The sequence below is a fragment of the Urocampus carinirostris genome, chromosome 18 (genome assembly GCF_059441175.1).
Source record: "Urocampus carinirostris isolate Australia breed hairy pipefish chromosome 18, RoL_Ucar_1.0, whole genome shotgun sequence".
NCBI lineage: Eukaryota > Metazoa > Chordata > Actinopteri > Syngnathiformes > Syngnathidae > Urocampus > Urocampus carinirostris.
In genome coordinates, this window is record NC_142366.1 from 12,331,830 (window position 1) to 12,354,801 (window position 22,972).

The 22,972-nt window shown below is 38.8% G+C and overlaps 3 protein-coding genes across 3 annotated transcripts in view; 2 read left to right on the top strand and 1 right to left on the bottom strand.

The window, feature by feature from the left end:
* Positions 1 to 533: 533 nt before the first annotated feature.
* Positions 534 to 5,699, top strand: mnx1 (motor neuron and pancreas homeobox 1). Its single transcript, XM_088322408.1, has 3 exons — positions 534 to 1,041; positions 4,259 to 4,419; positions 5,275 to 5,699. The coding sequence occupies exons 1-3, from the start codon at positions 534 to 536 to the stop codon at positions 5,575 to 5,577; spliced, it is 972 nt and encodes a 323-aa protein (XP_088178534.1). The 3' UTR covers positions 5,578 to 5,699.
* Positions 5,700 to 9,520: 3,821 nt separating this feature from the next.
* nom1 (nucleolar protein with MIF4G domain 1) lies at positions 9,521 to 20,542 on the bottom strand. The gene is made up of 11 exons (XM_088321912.1): positions 19,458 to 20,542; positions 19,277 to 19,380; positions 17,728 to 17,923; positions 17,314 to 17,637; positions 15,543 to 15,653; positions 15,169 to 15,327; positions 14,975 to 15,096; positions 14,767 to 14,899; positions 12,174 to 12,305; positions 11,904 to 12,013; positions 9,521 to 9,778 (listed from the first exon to the last, which is right to left on the bottom strand). Exons 1-11 carry the CDS (start codon positions 20,334 to 20,336, stop codon positions 9,616 to 9,618), a joined length of 2,433 nt encoding a protein of 810 aa, XP_088178038.1. The 5' UTR covers positions 20,337 to 20,542; the 3' UTR covers positions 9,521 to 9,615.
* Positions 20,437 to 22,972, top strand: part of lmbr1 (limb development membrane protein 1) — a 57,767-nt gene continuing 55,231 nt past the window's right edge. Inside the window, exon 1 of the mRNA XM_088321913.1 lies at positions 20,437 to 20,799. Coding sequence (XP_088178039.1) covers positions 20,737 to 20,799 — 63 coding nt within the window. The 5' untranslated portion in view covers positions 20,437 to 20,736. The remainder of the gene's footprint in view (positions 20,800 to 22,972) is intronic.

The window sequence follows — 22,972 nt, forward strand, 5'->3', positions numbered from 1 at the left end:
TAACCAATGTTAAACAATCATAATATGCATTATGCACGAGATATTTATTAAAGATCACACATATTTACTTTTATTTGATTGATGTACATTTTTTAGAATAAAATAACCAATATTTTATATAGCATAAAATGCACTAAATTAAACAAAAATATGCCAAAATGAATATATTTCAAGTGTGTTTTATTTAACAGTATTTGATTTAGTTGCCGTTTAAAATAATATTAATGCCAATTATGTTTGTATCTGGAACAAGGAGCCGCGGGTGACCTTGAGAGGTTGCAAAAATCCTTCTAAAGTGCTGCACTTTAATTCCATAAACGAATATTAACGACGGAGCTGTTGGTGTGAAATATGGCGCCTCGTTAAAGTTTCTTCTTTCGCTTGAAATTGAAACCAGCCCCGGCAAGGGGAGGGGCTGCATCGCCCCGGGCCAATCAGCTTCACCGGACTTGCGTTAAGTGTCACGCCGAGCTCCAAGCTCCCACTCGGGGTTGCGTCCCATCTTCACGCGGTCCTCTGACCCCCCCACCGAGATGGAGAAATCCAAAAACTTCTGCATCGACGCGCTTTTGGCGAACAACGCTCCCAAAGTGCAGACGTCCCCGCTGGCCCTTGTCACCACCCCGGTAAGCGTTGGAGGATGCACCGACGCCCCCCCGGAGCTCAGGAACCGAACGGAGACACCTTCGCCTCCGCGGATCTCCGCGCACGGCCTCATCCCTAAACCGGGTTTTCTTAGCGGGCCTCACGGGGTGGTGGGGTTACACCCCCAGAATAGTAACGGAGGTGGTGGTGGCGGGATCCCGGCGCATGCACTCTACGGCCACCCCATGTACGCGTACTCGGCTGCAGCTGCGCTCGGTGCGCAGCACCCGGCCTTGGCCTACGCGTCCTACCCGCACGGTTCCCATCACGGGCACCACCCGCACCACCACTCAGGGGCGGACCCTATCAAGCTGACCGCCGGAACCTTCCAGTTGGACCACTGGCTGCGGGTCTCCACTGCTGGAATGATGCTGCCGAAAATGACAGATTTTAACTGTGAGTATCCGTCTGAGAATGTATTTAGTTTGTAATAAAACCACATTTTCCATTATTAAGTACCTGTCAACCTGAGCATTGCTCCCTTATTAGTGATTTAAATTCCCTTTATTTACGATGATAAACATGACAAACACAATACAGCACCTATTTACGCACAGAAAGACAGACTATGAGGAATGAAAACAAAAATAATTTGTGCATCGAGTTCATTTACTAACCAAATAAATTCTTGATCTATGATAGCATTTTCTAGGGTAATGCAGCAGAATTGCATTCAATTAAACATTTTTTTCGAAATAATACATAAATAATTTATTCATTGAAAAAAAGGACAAGAAAAAAATACTTAAAAAACAGAATGAAAGAAAATATTAAAATAATTAAATAGTTAGATAAATAGAAAAATTAAAGACAAGGACGAAATAAATCATTGAAATACCTATTTTAATAGTTGAATGAAGAAAATTGAAAGATACAAGGGAAATTAAACATTTAAAAGACAAAAATAACAAGAGTGGAAAACGAAAGGAAAAAGAAACATTGAAAATATTCAGGTACATAAGCATAAGCATATCAAAGAAATGATCGAAAAAAACATTTTAAAACATATAAAGAAGAAAATTAAAGAACAAAAATTAAAAATCAAAAATATATTTTTTAATGTATTACTGCAAGTCCCAACCGCCATTTTCAAGTCCTGCAGAAATAGAAATATCATTTTATTCAGTATTATTATTAAAAAACCATTAACAGATTTTTTTTAAATACAATATTTATCTTAACAACATTGAAATATCACTTTTTTAAAAAGAGAGACATTCAAGATTTTTATTTTCATTCAAATGCACCTGGGCCAACATTGTGTTTTTTTTAGCTAAAAAATATCTGATTATGTCAGAATTTTTTTTATCTTTCCCTGAATTATACAAATGAAAATAAATATTTTCCCCTCAACACGCACAGCCCCTGCATGGTACATATTTCTTCCGCATTGGTTAATTAGAATTGATTTTTCAAAAAATTTTCATTGTTCAAAACATTGTTCATTTTGCATTCATGGCTTAAAAATCCATATAGGCTACAGCACAACATATTTTATGATAAAATAAACATTTTATATTTATTTATTTTAAGTAATATAAATTATACAATTGTAACACAAATTGGATATTTTAAAGAGCACATATTTTGGAGAAGTTAGTAAAAAAGAGATTCAGTGTCTCATTTTATTTATAATATATTAATAAAGTATTGTTCCAACTTTTTCTAGCCTTTAAATGTATAAGTCATCTGATTAACTATTGTACACTGAAAAAACAGTGTCAAAAAAACTTTAATTCATCATCAAAATTGTAAAAGTACAATTAAAAATAAAATTACACAATACCTGTAGTCTTACAGAAACTTACGGTATGTATCTGTGTTTTGAAAAACCGCGGATATGCTTGTTCAGTGGAAGCAAATGATAGAGTGCATATGAACAAGGTGACATTGACGGATGATTTTTAGGAGAGGAACTAAAATGGACAGATAATGGACAGTGGGAAAGTGGCAGTGCACTGCGAAAGCCACAGTGGACATGCTACTTGCTCATCGGCACACACTGCCCTTTTTGTCAATGCTCGTTTCTAAAAGATTTGGGTCAAGAAAAAAAGTCGGCGGCGAGGTCATACGCTGTGTGGAGTCTTCCAGGCTGTGCTGGGATGGAGAAATGATGAGAAAAATATTCGGGGGGATTTTTCACAAATACATACAAATTTTCCCTTTTTGACAGTTTTAATATATATAATCTGAAGCATTTCGTTATTGAAGAAACTAAAGATCAAATTTAGTGCTTAAAACAGGGACCTCATATGTAATATTTTGCTTTAATTGTTTCAGTTTCAGAATTAATTTGATGAGACTAATCGCATTGAAAACAAATATCAGAAATATGTGGATATATCTGCATGTATATTCATTCGTAAATGAAAACAATTGGATAGGTCTTCAGGACTGGACGTTTGGCAAAACGTTTGGCAACATCTTTGGATAGCTAAAATCTTATTCATGTTTAAAGATTTGTTTTAATTATTATTAAAAATACAATATATTTTTTTTGCAATGTTGATACTTGTATACTGATTAATAACTATTCAGTTAGGATAGGGAATTTTTGTACGGTTTTGTGATTGTTATTTTTTGCTAATTTCGCACTTTTTACATTTTTGCCCAGGGGCTTTTTATGGCGTCTTTGCGCAAGTTGTTTTTTTAGCAACACAAATAGAAAAACAACATGGTAAAGATGGGGCAACATTTTAGTTTTTGGCACAATTTACCAACCGTTTAAAATGTATATTTTTTAGCACAAATTGTAAAAAGTTGCAAAACTCGGAACAACCATTGGTCTAGATTTCTATGATAAAAAAGAAATACATATATATGTTTTTTTTTTTGGGGGGGGGGGTGTTTTATATAAGTCAAGATGTTAATTTTACCCTAAATTCCGGACTATAAACAGCAACTTTCGTCACACAGTTTAAACCCTGCAGCTTATACAGAGATGCAGTTAATGCATGCATTTTATTCTTAACGGCCACCAGGGCGATCAAGCAGAAAAGTTAAGCGTAAGATATGTGGTGTCAAAGAAGACGCAAGTCCCAACTGCCAATAAACACCAAAGAATAAGTTTAACATACGCTTTGTAAATGAATCAAATTTGCATAAACAGACCCTTATCGTCGAAAATGCAAAAAGGAGAGCATATGACACAGCTTTCAAGCCTAAAGCAATCGAGCTGTCTGATAAAGAAAAAAAAGGGTGCTGCACGTGAACTTTGCATTGATGAGTTGATAATCCGAAACTGGAATCGGCAGTGAGAAGAACCGGAGCAATGTAAAAATTAAAAAAAGCTTTCAGGGGTAATAAAAACTGGTGTTCCGAACTAGGACACATTATTGAAGGCTTAACGCACGGAGAGCAGAGTGTTTCCCCTGTGTGCATGCGGCTTATAGTCAGGTGTAGACTTTGTATTTGCAAAATGTTTTTTTACTTTAAAAATTGATTGGGTGCAGTTTATAGTCCAGAAATTACGGAATATAATGGGATTCTACACATTGATTTGTGGCCATTATGCAGCTTTCAGAAGAACTATTAACCACCCACCATTGCCAGGTTCTTAATATCAAACAAAACATTTTTAGTAAATGCATTTTTTTGGTGTGTACATATTCAGCCCAGGCGCAGTCCAACCTCCTAGGAAAGTGCAGGCGTCCGAGGACGGCTTTCACCAGCCAGCAGCTTCTGGAGCTGGAGCATCAGTTCAAACTCAACAAGTATCTGTCTCGGCCCAAACGCTTCGAGGTGGCTACCTCCCTCATGCTCACAGAAACGCAGGTACAGCTAGCTGGCCGTATCATCTTCCAATATTGTAATGTTTTGTTGCTAGATCCGTGTCCAATCATTTACTCCTTCAAAAAAACTCCACTGTGACTCTAAATATAAGTCTCTGAAACTACCAAGCACGGGCAAGTACCTACCACCAAGGTATCGGTGCCGATCAGGGGCAATTTTAGCTTTTGTGTATGAATATATATATATATATATATATATATATATACACACATCCATTATCTGCACCACTTATCCTCAGTAGGGTCTGGGGGTGCTGGAGCCCATCCCAGCTATCTCCGAGCAGTGGGCAGGGGACACCTTAGACCGGTTGCCAGCCAGTTGCAGGGCACACAGAGACAGACAACTCGCTCGCTCATTCACATCTAAGTACGATTTGGACTGGCCAATTAACCTTACATGCACGTTTTTGGAATGTGGGAGGAAATCAGAGTGCCCGGCCGAAACCCACGCAAGCACGGGGAGAACATGCAAACTCCACAAAAAAAAGTTTTCCACGACACCAGAACTGTGCCGCAGATGCGCTAACCACTCGCTCGCTGTGCTGCCCTTTTATATATATAAAATAGTTTAGTATGTGTTGCCTACCCTATTTGGGTTGTATAAAGCGTTTTAATTTTTGCGCCTCTAAACATGTTATCTTATTTTTTTATCCATATGGCCTCAACATTTTGTGTTCCCAATCTCAAAGATAGGGCAATCCTCCATATACACTTAAAAAAAAAAAAAACGTGATTTAGCCACCTACTGGTGTGGATGTGCAATTATTTCCATCCAGATGCTGTGTTAATCCTCCTTTTTTGGCACATATTGATTAATCTTATTTTTGGCTTCTCCAAGGTGAAAATCTGGTTCCAGAACCGACGCATGAAGTGGAAGCGGAGCAAAAAAGCCAAAGAACAAGCGGCGCAGGAGGCCGAGAAGCAGAAGGGCGGCAAAAGCGTGCGTGGCGCCGACAAAGCCGAACATGATGGCGAGCAGTCAGACTATGAGGGCGGAAAATCCGCTTCCACGTGCAAAAACGGCAGAATACGAGACATGAAGGACAGTGACGATGAGGGCGACCAATTCCTCTACAACTCCTCGGACTGTTCCTCGGATGACGAACGCAGTCGGAACTGTGAGCTCAGCCCGCGGCCCTGAATGGGGAGGGACCATTTTTGCATGAAAAGCCTTTCTATTATTGACATTTTCACAGAAAAAAAGATAAACTATGACAAAAAAGGTCAAACAGGAAATCTATCATTATTTCGGCTGTAAACGAAATGGGAAACGACGAACCTTTGTCATACTGGTGAAGATAAAAATGGTTTTCATTTGAATCATAGAGAAAATGTGATTAAGATCAATAAATCACAATATTTAACTGGACATTCTATTTGGTCAAGGGTCAGCAACCTGCGGCTCTTTAGCGCCTCCCTAGTGGCTCTCTGGTACTTTTTCAAAAATGCTTGGGAACAGAAAAAGATGAGGAAGCGAAATATATATTTTCAATAATAAGACAAACACAAATAAAATATTCCTAACGTTTTCAAAACTGTTTATAACGTAGAATGCGTAACTCTAAAGTATGAATCCATTTTTTGATTTTAAAACGGCTTATATAGGTCTTATTTTTTTGCAACTCCAGACATTTTAGTTTTCGTTGTTTAAGCTTTTGTGGCTCTTTCAACATTTTCTGTTACTGACCCCTGTATAGGTGGAAATTAGTAAAATCTACAGTCTGTGAAGGCAACGCGATAACAAAGTAAAATTATTTTAAAGCAGCAGCAATCTTACTTTACTATACAAGTCAATAAATTACTTTGCCGATTGGACAAATAAAGCTTTTTAAAAATCCCAGAATTTATCTTAAATTACTATTGTTAAAAAAAATAATTCTTGACAATTTTGTTACATATTAAGATAATACTGTCAAAAAACATGCAAAAAATATCTCCTGGTATATTATTTTTTCGAAATGCAACAAACTGATTAGTCAGGATGAAACTACTGGTACAAGTGGTATCAGTATATGTCCGTGGTATCAGTTGACTGTTCAAGAGTTGATTTGTGTTGTAAACAATGATCAAAGCGTTATCAATGCCAATAAAAACAATTCTTATTCCAATTTTAATTCTAAAACAATGCATTTGCCGACAATATTTTAAATAAAACCCCCTAAAATGATCAAAAGTTTGTAAAATAAATATTTCACACCTTTGTAGGCAGAAAAAAATACAGACCTATATAAAACTAAAATATTCACAAGTTCTGACGTTAGCAAAATGTTACATCGTTAAAAACAATGATAATTTCCTAAAATGTCATTTTTAACTATTAAGAAGCTGAAATCTGGAGTCAATTTGTTGTTGTTGATTAATCGATAAGTTGTTGATCCCCATATTTTGTCCCACCTCTTTTAAGTTTCGAGGTAAATTCCAGAACACAGAGAGTGAAAAAACAAAACAAAACTACAGTATATGGGCCAATTCTAACACTGATATCAAACTTGGCCGTATTGATACCAATGTATCTCTATGCAAAGCTGACTTTTTAAAATATAATATGGTTCATAATGTATATCAGCAATAACCTCTTCTTATGTTGGCCTGATCATAATAAAAAAACTGTGTTTATTTTTCTATACTGTATTTATTACATAAAATAACAGCATGCTTGATCGTGGTCTTGGTGCAAAAAGTGTCCCAATAAATATTGTGCTTTTACAAAAAATGTGTTTAGTACATGTGCACGCTGTAGCTAGGGTTTGATTTATAGCACCGGACACTTGCAGCCTTGTGCGTTGACAGCTTGGGGTCATGGGAATGACTGCTAATGGCGCTTTCGGATGTGTGCGAACGTGCCGTGTGGGCAAACAGCGAGAAGAAGAAACATTTCACGCCACACCACCAATGGACTTGCATTCAGACACCGTTGTAGAAAAATAGTGGGTTAAAGAAAGGGATAAAGTTCGGATTAAATTCTAACAGGGCTGGGTTTTTATTTTTTTTTCGTTGATGTCTATTGCACACAACCTGTAAGATGAAAAACATTGAATGAGATTTATATATGTACAGTCAGGTTTAGCAGATCGATGTGAATTCTATATCTTGCAAGCAAAATATAATTTTTAGATGTAACAAGTGTTTAAAAGTGTGTGAGTTGTGAGGTAGGTCTCACAGGCGACCTCTTTTTTATCATCTTCGAGAAAAGCTAAAGTGATGATCTTATATTATATTTTTATATATATATATATATATATATATATATAAAAAAGGGTGGCACAGCCCAACGATGGAGAGGTCCATGGTTCAGTTCCAGCTACCGCACCCACCCTGTGTGGAGTTTGCATGTTCTCCCTGTGCCTGCATCTGTCTCTGCATCTGTCTCTGCTTTCCCTGCGACCAGCTGGCACCCTGTTCAGGGTGTCCCCTACCCACTGTCCGAATATAGCTCGGATAGGCTTCGGCCCCACTGCGACCGGAGTGAGGATAAGCAGAACAGGAAATAGATGGATATAAATAAAATTACATATATGCAGTGTCTGAAATAACGACTGCCCAGATGCCCGGGGCGTGTATCTTTTACGTCGGGCGTACAACTTATATAACGTCTCTGCCCTGGTGGAAAGAAAGAAAAAAAAAATCTTTCGTTTTTATTTTTAAATTTTTTTCAAATCAAACATTTGCTTTATTCAGATTTCGCAATCTTCGTTCGGTTTGGAAATTTCGGTTCGTTTGGCAATTTGCATACTCTGCCTGCATTGAATAACTTCATGCTTCCGGACTTTCCCGAGCGTTATAAGGTCGTGCATTTGCATGTCATTTTCCAAAGTAGACGCACAGAGAACACAAGAAAAATGGATAAGTGGTTAGGAATCAAGCCAAAGCCTCAGCCCCAGAAGAAAGATTCGAAAGTAGCTAACAAAACTTATGACGCTACAAAACGTAAACGAACATTAAAAGCATCGTGGAAAGAGGAGTTCATGTGTAGATAAAATCTGGAAGTTTAGATATGACCACATCTTTCACAGGCAGTTAGTTCAAGATATTATTGCGTAACTGTCAACTTATACTTTTCCCTTGTATTCTATTTGTTTTTTAATCGTTTTAAATTGTGTACTCCATATAAAAAATGGTATGGGAATTTTTTTCAATTAAAAAAACTTTTGTTAGACGGATCTTGTCTGATGCGGATCATCTCTGTCACTGGCAGCAGGTGTCATCGTAGATTGCATAATTTATCAGCATAATTTATCTTTCAGTGCGGCACGGCAACTGAGTGGTTAGCACGTCCGCGGCACAGTTGTGAGGTCAAGGGTTCAAATCCAGCGACCAGCCTTCCTGTGCAGAATTTGCATGTTCTCCCCATGCTTGGGTGGATTTCCTCTGGGCACTGCGGTTTCTTAACACATTCAAAAAACATACGTGTAGGGTTAATTGGTTGGTCCAAATAGTCCCTAGGAGTTATGTTTCTCTGATGAGTATGTTTGAATCCCAAGAGTTTAAACTTTTCAATGATATGTGTCATGATGGTGGTATTTCAGTGACTGGTGACATCTTGAAGACACGACTTTGTTTAGCAACAGTCGGGCTGTCAGGACGTTAAGGGGTTAAAAAAAATAGTAACTTTATGATAGAAATTACCTAAAAACGTTTTTCTTTTTTGAGTCAGAAAGTTATGCCCGGCCAGATTGAATCATCCAACAGGCTTGAACCAGCCCGCGGGCCGTACGTTTGACAAGCTTGACCTACTGTTAAATTTCAAGCGCAAACATTTCTTGGTTTCTATTCTTCAATTTCCTCAGCAAATGCAAGCTCATTTATTGCAGTAATTCCAATCATTTTGGTCACAGGCGGTTTTAGTGGAGGACCTATGTTTATCAAATCGCCTTATTTACTTTGACGGCTACGGATCAAGAGTTCAGGCCCGGGTCAGGCCCGACCGGGCAGGTAAGGGCTGCCTGCTGCAAAGTGGCAAACAAAGGTCAGTGTGTGAAGCGCACACAGTGAGCCCATTGATCCCACTGTATACACCTTGTTTCTCGTTCGCGCCACACTTCAAAGCGTTGGGTGATCTACAGTGGAATGAATGTAACCACAAATAAATGGATGGAAGATTTTAATACAATAATCAAGCGGTGAAGAAAAGTGATTTTCCCCAAAAATTATATATATTTATCGTTATTTTTGTTAGCGCTCATAGTTTAATTTTGACCTCTTTGGCCTCCATTGCCTTGGTGGCAATGGCGGCGCACTCCCTGAGGGTGGCGTCCTCCGGTCCAGCATTCTTCAGCAGGAAGTGGCTGATAAAAAGCTTCAGGCCCTCGCGCAGCATTTTCAACTGGGGAATTCCTGAAATCCTGGAAGGTGGGAAACAAGTAAGGAGGGTTAACAGGGTTCCTACAGGGAAGATAAATTCAATACTTTTTAAATGCCTTTTGAAATCAATTTTAAGACCAAGTCGACAAAAAAAAACACACACACACAATTGAAACAAAACAAAAAACGAAAATATTTCTTGCACACACTACATCCTCCCTCGAACACATTACTTACCTAGCATAGCGTTTAGCAATGGCAAAACAGCCACTTTTCATTAAATGTACACTTCCATGGTCAAAAGTAACGTCTCTGTCTGAAGTTGCTATGTGTACAGTGGGAAGAGCTAGGATATGTGTCTGCTCAGAAATGCCCGACTGAAACCACATCACCGCTTTGAGAGTTCCGTAATCGTGGTCATGCCACGAAAGTAAATCGGTGAATTATTAAAAGAAGACAACTGGTATGATGTTACTAAATCTTTAGTTCAAACAAATATATGTCTTCTTAATGTGTTACTGCAAGTTCTGTGTAGATTTAGTGCCGCCTAGTGGTGCAAAAAACGTTCAATCAGCAAAAAACAAAAAAAAACAAAAAAAAACACAAGTCAAGGGAATAATATATTAACTTTCTAGTGTCTGAAACTCATGACAAAATGTTACCGGACACCAGGGCCGACAACTCTGAAAAGTTGCCAGCCCCATTTTTCACAACTTGAAACACAATAAGACGACTAATCGCAAAAAAAGCTACTATTGCAAAGTATGAAGGATTGATAATCAGAATATATAACAGAACAACACTTTAAATTATGTTTATTTTAAATCTACTTATAACATTCATTGCATGTGTATGATATCGCTATTTTCCATCTGCCATCAGTATGTACCTGTGTTTACTCATCTTCATTCATGCAATGTTTGCGTTGCGTCGTCTGCTACAAGCCACGTGAACTCCTCTTTCCACAATGCTTTTAATATACGTTTACATTTTGTAGCGTCATAATTTTTTTTTCTTTTGAATCTTTCTTCTGGGTCTGAAGTGTTGGCTTGATTCCTAAGCACTTCTCAATTTTTCTTGTGTTCTCTATGCGTCTACTTACGAAATGATATGCAAATGCACGACCTTATAACGCTCTGGAAAGTCCGGAAGCACGAAATTATTCGATGCAGGCTTCTGATCGGCTGACGAGTATGCAAATTGCCAAACGAACCGAAATTTCGAAATAAAGCAAACGTCTGATTTGAAAACAAATCTTTGTCTTTTTTTCTTTTTGAAAAAGTTGTCGGCCACCCGGGCAGAGACGTTTTGTAAGTTGCACGACAGACGTAAAAGATGCACGCCCCGGGTGTCCAGGCGAACGTTACTTCAGTCACTGGAGTTTTCATAGAAATGTTTAATTTTTCATATATATTTAAATCATAGGTTGAGAAATGTATTTCTTATACAGTGGGACCTCGGTTATCGCGGTTAATAGGGACCAAAACCACCCGCGAAAAGTGAAAATCCGCGAAGTAGCCACGCCCCTTCAAAAATGCTAATATATATATATATATATATATATATATATATATATATATATATATATATATAATTATTATTATTTTTAGACCCGGTTAATGGGGACCAAAACCACCCGCGAAAAGTGAAAATCTGCGAAGTAGCGACGCCCCTTCAAAAAAACAAAACAAAAAAACTGCAGCACCACTGTACGTACTTGAACGCATACCTAGTAGTCGTAGCCATGTTTGTCTGGCATTATCTGCTTGCTGTGGCACTGATTTTGTTGGCATTAGACAACAGTGCCATCTAGAGGTCAAATGTTGAACACTGGGGCTTTAGCTCGAGAGGGTGTCTGGGTTATTGTAAAAAAATAAAATTATGCTGGCTAGTGATTAAAATAGATGCCCCAATGTGCTAAATTTTGTTACTTTTCTCTGGGTTGTATTGCAAAAATGAACTAAAAGCTACCTTTTAAGTTCAAAAAAATGCTTTAGTGTACCGGTAGTCATTTCATTTTATGTCTGGATATTTATATGATTTAAACCAGGGGTGTAATACTCAATTTATCTTGGCTAGGAGTCCACCCTTGAGTAACAAAAATTGCAGTTGTGCCATCCATTTATGTTCCTTTAGTGAAGTAGATGTGGCATTTATTTCTCTCACCTTGAAAACATGTTGAAGAGATCCTCTGGATCTGTGGTTGTAAGCAACCGTGTGAGAATTTGGCGCAGGAAGCGAACTTTGGGCTTGTCGAGCTCTGCAAACTCTATTACCTACAATGCCAAAAGATCATAAAAAAACAAGAGAACCAATAATAGTTCTGTGTAGACCTCTTGACAAAAGCACACCTGGCTTCTTTTTGAATAACGTTTTACTACCATCGAGAGGGAAAACATAAACCAATGCTACAATAAATGCATCCATCTTGCTTACTTTAAACAGTGAAAGCGTGAAGCACTTGTTCTGGAGGAAGCGAGTCACAAGCTGGATCAAATTGTTGAAAGTCCTGACGGGAAGGTTGGAAAGCTCCCGGAATTTATCCCACAGGCTAAACTGGAAGGTCATCTGTGGACAAAAGGAAGCAGAAGAAAGTGTGGAAACCGACGAGAAAGACCTTAAAAGCTCACACGTGAAAAATAAACACTCCCGTCGTGCTTTTGGAGGACAATGACTTGTGGGAGACCGATATGGAAGTGTTTTCGTTTGTGGTCAAAGGTGGAGTGGGGCTCACTTCACAGGGGGCGGAAAGGTGCGAGAGGATCCCACCTCACAGGTCACGCGAGGTTCGGGAGAGGCAACCCCTGAGTGGAAGTTAGACATTAGCATGCAGACTTATTTAGCACTCAATTGCGTGATTAGCATGAGTCAACAGTGGCTTTGATGGGTTCTTTTTGAGGGCCTTTAAATGATATCAGAGAATTTTTATATTTGTTCGCGTTTGGGAATTGTTGATAATATCAGAGGAAACTTCCGCTGTTGAGGCAATGATGGATGCATGATGCAGGATTTATGCATTTAATGCTTAAGATTTCTGGAAATTATGAAAATAATAATAATGCTTTGGTTTCAGAAATTTTTCAAAATAGAACAATGACACCCTGGAATTGAATAATACTCATAAAAGGTTTATTACTGATTTTGAAATAAATAAATAAATAAATAAATATTTTTTAAAAATATATATTTATTTTTTCCGCTCAGTACTGAGTGGGATTAGAGCGCACATGCAATATATTCTAGGACAGTGATTTAAAAAAAATATGAATAACTAATCTTTTCTTTTACATAATCTGATAGCTGTTGATTAATACATTGACTACGTATTTTTATAATAATTCTTAACTATTTACCTATAAGATGCAACAAAATTATTATTGAATTACAATTACCATACCGGTCCACTTAAACTTTTTCCCCTTATTTTATTTGTTCTTTTATCATTTCCAATTGTGTACGCTGTGGAATACTTTTTTTTCATGAGACCAATTTCGTATGGCCCATTTTAGCTCTAATCCGGATTGTCTCTGTGCTTGTAGCAAACAACAATGCCAAACGATTGCAAATATTGTAGTGGTATTCTATATGGTCTGTCTTGCTGTGAGTAAGTGTTGGATTGTGTTAGTAAGGTATATAGTGTATTTTCACTTGTTAAGGGGAATAGCAATCGTCAATAATGGGAGCAAACGGCGGACTGTGTGTTGACAGGTATGAATTAATGAAGTAGTATCAAACTTTTTAAATCCTACAACATAATTTATTAATAAATTGAATAATGTATAAACTCCTTTGAATTAAAAATAAATTGATTTCAATGAATATGGGTGGTTGGGTGCTCGTATCCCTTAACCACAAGGGATGTATGGGCACCATTTCCTGTGGTGTGTCTCGGGCAAGTACAGCCCGGTGGCGGCCAACCCTCTCCAGGCCAAGAAATGATTATATTTATCTTTAAAGTTGGGGAGACAATTTGGAGTACATGGGGTTTAAAAAAACATCTAAATTGAATAGAACTAAACTCTTATGTTGAAATCAAACTGCAATTTGTGAGTGTCACGATTCTGTCAGTTGCCCGCTGATTGCCCTCATCTGCGTTCACTCTTTCAGCCCCGGCTGACCCTTGTTCCCCAATTATCCCTCTCCCTATTTAAGCACTTAATTCTCATTCACTCTTTGTCAGTCCGTCAGCAAACCACAGCGCATGCAGGGCAAGCACTTTTGACTCTGGCTCCCGTTTTGATCCCGACCTGTTCCTGTATCCTGCCTGATTCCGTCCCCTGCTTCCTGTATTGATCCGACAACGCTTCAATCTCTTGTTCCAGCTCCTCGATTTGTTCCGATCTCCAACCACACTTCGTTCTCCCGTCTCGGCTACCCAACTTGTTCAAATCCACGATCACGCTTCGTTCTTCCGTCCCGGCTACCCGAATTGTTCCCATTGGAGCGCTCGTCTTGGAATCAAGAGATCGCAGTACGAATCCCGGCTCCTCCGTGTTACAAGTGTCCTTGGGTAAGACACTGAACACCTAATGTTCCTAATAAGCAGGTTTGCGCCTTACATGGCTGCACGGCCGCTATTGGGAAATGTGAAGCACACTGTAAAGCGCTTTGGGAAGTCTTGACCTGAAAAGCGCTATATAAATGTAGATCATTTAATTTCATTTCCGACCACGCTCCGTTCTCCCGTCCCGGCAACCTAACTTGTTACAATCCACGGTCCCGCCTCGTTTTCCTGTCCCGGCTACCCAACTTGTCCGATCCACGACCACGCTTTGTTCTCCTGTCCCGGCAACCCGACTTGCTAAGATCCACGATCACGCTCTGCTCTCCGGCCCCGCCACCTGTCATAGGCTGTGGGGCCTTCGTGTTCCACCTGTCCAGCAAGCACTAGATCACTGTCTTTTCCTCTCGCCCTGACTTCCTCGATCCCTTAATAAAGTGTTGTGTGAACGTTACGCATTTAGGTCCACTGCTTGTTCCTGTCTTGACAGGGAGGCCTTATCATTTAGCTAAATAAGATCTTGAATACCTGGAAGCGGCGGTCGTGAGCGCAGAATTTTTCTCCCAGCACGGCGTAAAAGCCATTGAACGTTTTCTCCTGCAAGCAGCAGTCCATCAGCACATGGACAATCTCCCGCTCCTGCTTGTCTTTTAGTCCCATCCTTTCAACATGCAATAAGGTTCCTTGTCAGAATTCAGTGTCACAAAATCCTCGTTTAATATAAGACTGTTTATACCTCAGCAGCTTGTCAAACGCATCCAGGTAGTCCTCACTGGTCATGAGCACGCAAAAAATGTTCCTTCGGACGTCCGTGTTCATCCTCTGCTTTCGGGCTAGCTCCAAAACTTTGGCGCTGAACTAAAAAAAAAATTACCTGCTAACAATTGTTGAACATTTTTTTCAACTTCTTTGTGGATGTGTCTTACTTACCTGTCCTTCAGGGACACTTTTATTCTGTTGCTCGCTTATCATGGGCGCTCCGCTCCACGATGACCCAACAATCCACCAGCGGCCCACCTGGTCAGCGGATAGCAAGTTGTCCAGGGACACCCGCAGCTTCATGTCACTGCCTGATGTGTTGCGCTGGATCTATGTACCAAACAAATTGATGTGATGAGGTTATTGACGGTATCTTTCCAATTTACACATAGTATTTAATCCTGGAGAACCCAAGAACATTTTTCCTATCTGTAAAATTTTGACCAGTGGGTTCTTCAGGGTTAAAGACAGCTCTTTGACGCCACCCACGGGCCAAAGTAAAGACTGCAATCCAAATCTGAAATTGAGAATAGTTCAGTACTCACCAGAGTCCTCTGAAATTTCTTAAGTTTTTCGACAGGCTCGGGATCATAGCCCGGAATTTTGCGCATGTCGTTGTTCTTCAATGCCAGCATAGTTTCCAACATAAAACGCACCTTCAGTAAAAATGTCAAGATTAAATAATGTTAGTTGTTTCACAAACACAGCATTTACTGATTCCTAGTTTTTCTTACATTGGTATTCTGGAAAAAAACATATCTCAATCTTGTAACCATATAACTAATTTAGTAACTTTGACTCATCCTCCAATATTTACTAACATCATAAATATATAAAAACTACACTCTCCATGATAAAAATACGCAAAATTGCTTCCTCCTTTCCCTCCAATTTTATTCATGCAATAATATAACCATCTTGAAAAAATATTGCAAGGCAGAAAGTTTTAGGGAAAAAAATACTTCTCTTAAAATTTAATTTTTCTTTGGAGAAAAAACATTTCCGCATGAATTCATTTGTGGAATCATTTGCATAATCGGCATGCTTCTGAATTTCTCATTCAGATTTGGAAGAATAAATCTTATGCTCTTCAACATTAATACTTTTTAATTTAATTTGCCTTTATCATTTACTATCAGTGGTAATTACTTTCAAATGATATACTTTCTTAAAATACCCTGTATTTTACAATTCTTCCTGAAAAAAATGCTGACCCTTTTCTGTGGAAAATCTTACTATTCTTAGGTTGATTTTTAATAATTATATCATATATTATATATCTACATATATATATATATATATATATATATATATATATATATATATATATATATATAGGGGTTAGTCACCTAAATATCAGTCTCAGTGTCTACTCAAGAGCTGAGTAACAGTATAAGATTAAAAACACTGTTATCAAACACTACTTAAATCAGGGGTCTCGAACTCAACGGAATTGGGGGCAGCTGAAGCTAGGATCCGGAGGCAAGAGGTGAGGTTGGGCCAAATGAGGTTTTCCACAAAAACAGTGCTGATAAAAAAAAACGTTCCTCCACTGTTTTCAAAGGTACAGTGTTTTATATTTGTCCACTAGATGTCGCTTTAATATGAAGTGCAACCAAAAAAAAGAGTCCAAATTATAAACTAGAGAGGGAGACTGAAAGTAAGCAAAAAGCACCTTTTTCCTCCATTTTTTACCCAACCTTTCTCAAAGAAAGACAAAAACAATGATTTTCTTTAAAAGGAATAAAAAATAGGGAAGAATAACTAACAAAAGGAGGTCAAAAGGAGAATGAGAATACAAAGAAAAGTAAGGAAAAAAAAAGCAAAAAGTGGGAAAAAAAAAAAAAGAATAAATTAATAAAAGAAAGGAGTTCAAGAGAAAAAAAGACAAGAGCGAAAAAAGGGAATTTTCTCTTTCTATTTTTTTCTTCCATTTTTTAATAGCTTTTTGTCCAATTTTTTTCTTCATTTTTCCCTATTCTTTTATTTCTATCTTATTTATTTACTTTTCAAAAGTAATAACGTGCGTTTTGTTTTCGAGTCTCTGTATTTTGTCTTATTCCGTTGTGCTTTTATTACTCGTTTTCGACAGCATGACATAATACAGCAGCATCTCGTAGGAAAATAATACACACTGTCCCTTTTACTTTCATACTAAGGCGGAGGCCTCAAACTATCATACTGGGGGCTGGAATTGAGCCCCAGGCCTCAAGTTTGAAACCCCAGATTTAAATGAAAGGTTAGGTGACTATTTAATTCAATGAAAAAAAAACTAATCCAGCTCCTGTTTAGAGAATACACTTATTCACTCCCTACCCTAGTTTGATCCAGGAATTTCTTCCCGACGTCGGCCGCCTTGCGCTGGGCTTCTGTGATCAGCGCCTTGAGGGCAAGCGGGTCGTCCTTGCGTAGCGAGAATCCGACGTTGCGTAGCACGAATAGTGCCAGCTCGATGTCCTTCTCGGAGAACTCTGCCACCAGCCGCCGCAAGATATCGAAAATGAGGATCGAGTGCACCACCTGGAAGTTGTAGAGGTGCGCTACGATGGCTAGCAGGTTGTCACACTCTTTGCCCTCCTCTGTTTTTTTGTGCGTGGCGTCAAAAAGGCGCACAACCGTCTCCAGGAAATTGGCTCCTACCTGGGATGGTCAAAAGGAATTAATTATTTCATTCTATGGAATGCCTGTTCAATAATCAAGAGTAGGAATAAAAAAAAAAAATGACATCACCTCTAAGCCCACGGTGTGATGGACAATGCTAACCAGGAGGACATGTTCCATCAGCAGCCGGTCGGGCATCAGTGCGGGTGTGACGCAGGCAGCTAGCAGGACATCCGTCAGCGTGTCGTTCATGTCCTTCCTGCTGTGGCTCATGTAGAGCGCCTCCAGCTGGTTGCTGATGGAAGACATGTTGGCTTCGCTCAGCCTGGAAAAATAGAAATCGGATATGTTTACATACCTTTCAGCTTTGAGCAATTGCCCCCTTTATTAATGAATACACTTACCCTTAAGCAATAACGAACCTAACAGACACAATGCAGCACCTATGTAGACTATGTAGAATAAAAACAACGATTATTTGTGTAAACTAGTTAATTTTAGTTGACAAATACCAGACTATACATCGCAGTTTTCCCCCACAACACCGGTAATTTATAAAAGCACCCGAGAAGAAATTCATATCCAGCAGATTATAAGCTGCAAATAGTGAGGTGTGCAGCCGAAAGAAAGAAAGTTTGTAAATTAGGCGCGTCAGAATGACGTAAGCAGGGCACCGAATGTCAGGAGACTGTGAGTTAGAGTTATTGTCTGTTGAATAATCTGGTGCCGGCTGTGTCGCCCGCCCACAAAACCGTATGCACGCTAATTTTTTACACTGATGTGTGAGCCGAAACCAACCACAAAACAACACGCAACACTTGTAAGCTACCGGCGAGAATCGGAAATTACGTTTGACATAAGCGACAAAGAGGCGGAAAAGGAAGCGGCGCATTGTCAAGTCAAGTCACATTTATTTATATAGCCCTTAATCACAAAATGTCTCAAAGTACTGGATACAATTACACCATCCCATGATCTTAAACCAACATGCGAGCAAGGAAAAACTCATTGCTGCCGGGAAAAAATGTCTTCAGATTTAGTGATTTGGAGTTCAACTGATAGTTTGGTAAGCATGTTCTTTATGCTAGAATTATCAGAATATGATGTTGCGATGTTACTGATATTAAAAGGCATGTCGATCAAGTAATGTTACGTTTGTTGTACCGTACGAACTTATTCAGCCTGTTGCTCTTTTATTTTAAATGTATTTCAAGATGACATGTATGTTTTTGGTGTTGGGTTTTGTAAAATAAATTTCCCCCCAAAATCTGACTTAATACTCTGGTGCAACTTAAATGCTTTTTTTCTTCTCAATTATGCATTTTTTGGCTGGTGCGACATATACTCCGGAGTGATTTATAGCCTGGAAAGGACTGTAATGTGTGATCGAAGATAACATTTGCTAGTGTTCCGCGACAATTTTAATGATCTACGATGACATTCTCATCTGCTACTAGAGACCAAGATGATCTGAATAAGAGCTAAAAAAATCATCATAGATTTATTTCTAAATAAATAAAGTTCCTGCACAAAAATTGTTTAAGGGTTTAAAATGATATAGGACGGAACAAAACGGGAACACGTTAAAAACGTTTTTAAAAGTTTTCAATAAGATAAGTAGAGGCTCAGCTTGACAGAGCTCAATTGGAACCAACACGAAGAAATTTTCATTAGTTACCTGTTGACGAGTCCTTTAACGCTCCTCTTTAACTTTTCTAATTCAACTTGGCGCTGGCCGCTTCCCATATCAAGCATGTGGGGAGGCACATACTTGCTTGTTGTCTATAAAAGAAATTAAGCATTTTACATGACTAAGGCAAAAATATGGAGAGGTGCTAATGACAACAGTGTCAACTCACTGTCTTCAAACTTGGCTCTGCAATTTCTTTTGTTTCCTCCTCATCCACATCACTTGTTTTCTCCATTTCTTTCTCATCCATTACCTCCTCTTCCTCTATTTCCTCATCCATCGACTCCTCTTCCTCCATTTCCTCATCCATCGACTCCTCTTCCTCACCTGGTACTTCATCCTGATCCTCTTTTTCTGCTTTATCATCATTATTATCTTCACCATCATTGGGTCCATCCTCTTTGTCTTCATCTGAGTTGTCATCATCAAGCTGTTCAAAGTTGTCTTTGGCCATGTCAAAGTTGTCATAGCTATCGTATATCCCTGTGTTCAAAGTACCAGAATCGAGTGCTCCCAGAATGTAGTCCAGCCCGTCAGCCACAAATGACAGAGGCAGGGTTTTCTTGTTTTTCCTCTTGTTCATTTTCAAGTAGCGCTCTAATTTTTTGATTTCACGGTCTTCCCGTTCGTTGGCCTCAAGAAGTGCCTTCTTCCTCGATTCTAGAAGCTTGTTTGTTTTCTTAGGTGCCACTTTGGGTTTCTCTGGTTTAGTTTTAGGCAATTCTTTGACATCGTCCTTCTTGTTGCCACTCTTTGGATCCTTTTTTGGAGCTTTTGAAGTCTGATGTTTAACGACATCACTCGGCAGATTTTTGGCCTTTTTCCCCTCGTAATAATTATTCATCTTAGCTTTCTTCATTTTTCTCTTCTCCTTGCGTAGTTCCTTCCTGCTTTTCTTTTTGACCGACCTAAAACCGGCGTCATCTTCTGTTCTCTCGGCGCCACTTTTGCTCTTGACAAACCCGTCCACATCGTCGATGAACTTATGCAACATACTGCTGCCTTTTTTGTTTTTATTTTTGCCGGCTGCCTTCCGCTTACCTTTCATGGTGGCGGTTTTTATTTTCAACTTTGCTGGGTAAAGCTTATAGTTGACCCACTACACCTATTCAAGATGTCACGTAAAATGTAGCATTTACCTTTGAAAGCTAACATCTATCTGTTCACACAATTTGGGTATTTGCTTATAAATAAACACGTTCACACGTGCCACGATAATAGTACACGGAAGTACATTGCGATTGCATTAGATTGAACTTCCGGTGTCACAACCTTGTTGTCGTGGACTGATGACGTCAATTATTTTGAAGGGGCTTTTTTTGCGAAGCGGGCTTCCTCCCCCCGACGTAAAGCGTCTTTTTAACCAGTCACGGCGGGCTAGGAGGACGGAAGAAGAGTGGATATGTAGTAGAATCTGGAGCCCCTTTGGAATTTTTGCAATATGAAGAATGGAAGCAGACGACGTTACTATCAGGGAGCAGAATTTCCACAGCCAAGTCCGGGAGTACATTGTGAGTATTTTAACCGCTAGGCAGGTGCTAGGCGGCTAACGACGTACTTCGAAAAACAAAATAATTACACAGCTAATGCTAACTAGCTCGAGCTGTCATTTCTACTGAAAATCGTTGTTATTGCAAAAACTACGTCTTACAAGATTTTTGGGGCACCTTGCGTTCCTTACTACATAAATTTATGTTTTCTTTATTTCAAGTTACAAGAAAACATAAAAAGACAAGGTATTAAACATGCGATACACAACAAAGTCGCGCTTTTATTAAGAATTAGTTTCAAACTTCAAATATAGGTCACCTATATAAACAACTCTTTTATATACTTTATCTAATTCATCTTCTGTTCTTGGGGTTGGGAAACTGTGAAATAACAGTGAACTTTGTCTGTGTTATCTATAAGGGAAGGGTCTTCACACGAAGTATCAGTGTTTGTGTCGCTATCTTAAGTAAGTAATCACTACGTGCGAAAATTAGCTGTCCGTTTACTATAAACTAGGGATCACCAACCCATTTTGAAGCTGAGACCTACTTTATTGAAAGTCATTATTACAAATGGCTAATACTTGAATATGCATTCCTGAATTAATAGCTGTTTGCACTGTGATTTTTCTATGTCATATTTATGTTACTACTAAGTATCAGGAGTAGAGTAATTGAGCTCAGTCAACCACTGAAACATCAGCCTTGTATCGTGTGTGCATGTGTGAGTAGACATAAAATATTGGCAAATTTAAAAACGAATCTTATAGGTGCTAATCTTATAAAGACACTGATGTTGTCAGTGGTTTATCAAGTCACAATGACCTATCACTGTGATCTATATTGAGAAGCGATCTCAGGCTACTCAGGTGATCTTAGCGTTCTACCTGGCGCCTACAGGCACCACAGTGGTGACCCCTGCTTCAAAGCAATTAAAAATCATGGGCCTAAAATTAAATACATGTATATCACCATTAATTAAAAGGAATGTTAATGGGAAATATTTGATTGTGATTTGAACATATTATTGTAAAAACAGTCATCTTGTTTTTACAGAGGGGAGGGAAATTTGTGTAATAATGGTATCTGAATTGTTGACCACTCAAGATTTGGGTATAAGTCTGAAAAAAAAGGTATTATTGAACATTTGTAATGTTTATCCACTGTCTGTGTTCAAGAAATTGGATTATTGACAGTAATCATGTTTCCGCAGTGCAGAGGTTAGCACATTTGCCTAACGCGCAATCGGTCCCCGGTTTATTTTTTATTCTTCCCATTTGTCATTTTATACTATTCCGTATAACAAATACATAATATGACGTGAAAAATAAAGCTAAACTGGCTTTTTTCCTCACCTGCAGAGGTTAAAATTCTGGAAATGTCTGTCCATATTGACAGCTAATTGTTTTTAAATCCAACCTTCCCTGATTTAGATGCCATGAAATTGGAAATAATTTTCTATTTTATTCAATTGAGAAAGACTGAAAGCAGTCTGCAGCTGCTATGCAGAATATAATTAGAACTGGCTTTATTGTCATTGATGATGAAGTGGACAATGTTCACAATGAGATAAGACGTGGCGCTGCAGTATAAACGTGTAATAAAAGACTAACATGAAAAAAAATAAGGATAGAGATGAGTTGGCAATTGCCAATTGGCGCAGGCATGAAATAAGCTTAAAATGTAACTGCAAATCATGTCAAGTTGAGGTGTGAAATATCTTCATGTGTTGACTGTCTCTTGTATTGCATTAGAGGGCGCAATGTCCTGGCCTATGTTGTGTTTCCGAGAGGGTTTCCGTGTAATCTTCTCCCCGAGTGTTGTCGCTATCTTTTTGTGCTGCTTTATCAGCTCCGCACACCTGATCCCATCCCGTGTTTTTTTTTTTTTTTTTGCGGCATCGCACAGGCTGAGTCACATCGTGAGGCTGACGCTGTGCCAAGCGCTTAAGTCGCGGCCTCTAAACTTTCTAAACTGGGCGTCTTGCTTGCTGACACATTAGGCGGGGGAATGTGCAATGGGATCTTATCCGTCAGCAGATTTGATGAGCCTCATCTGGTATGGGTTGGCCAAATTATTGTCATGAAATGTGTGCACATAGTGTAGAGTAATTGGCTCAAATTTGGAGTAATTGGAACTACAGTTTCACATTTTTCTGACTATAAAACTGGGGTTATCATTGTGGTGCCTGTGG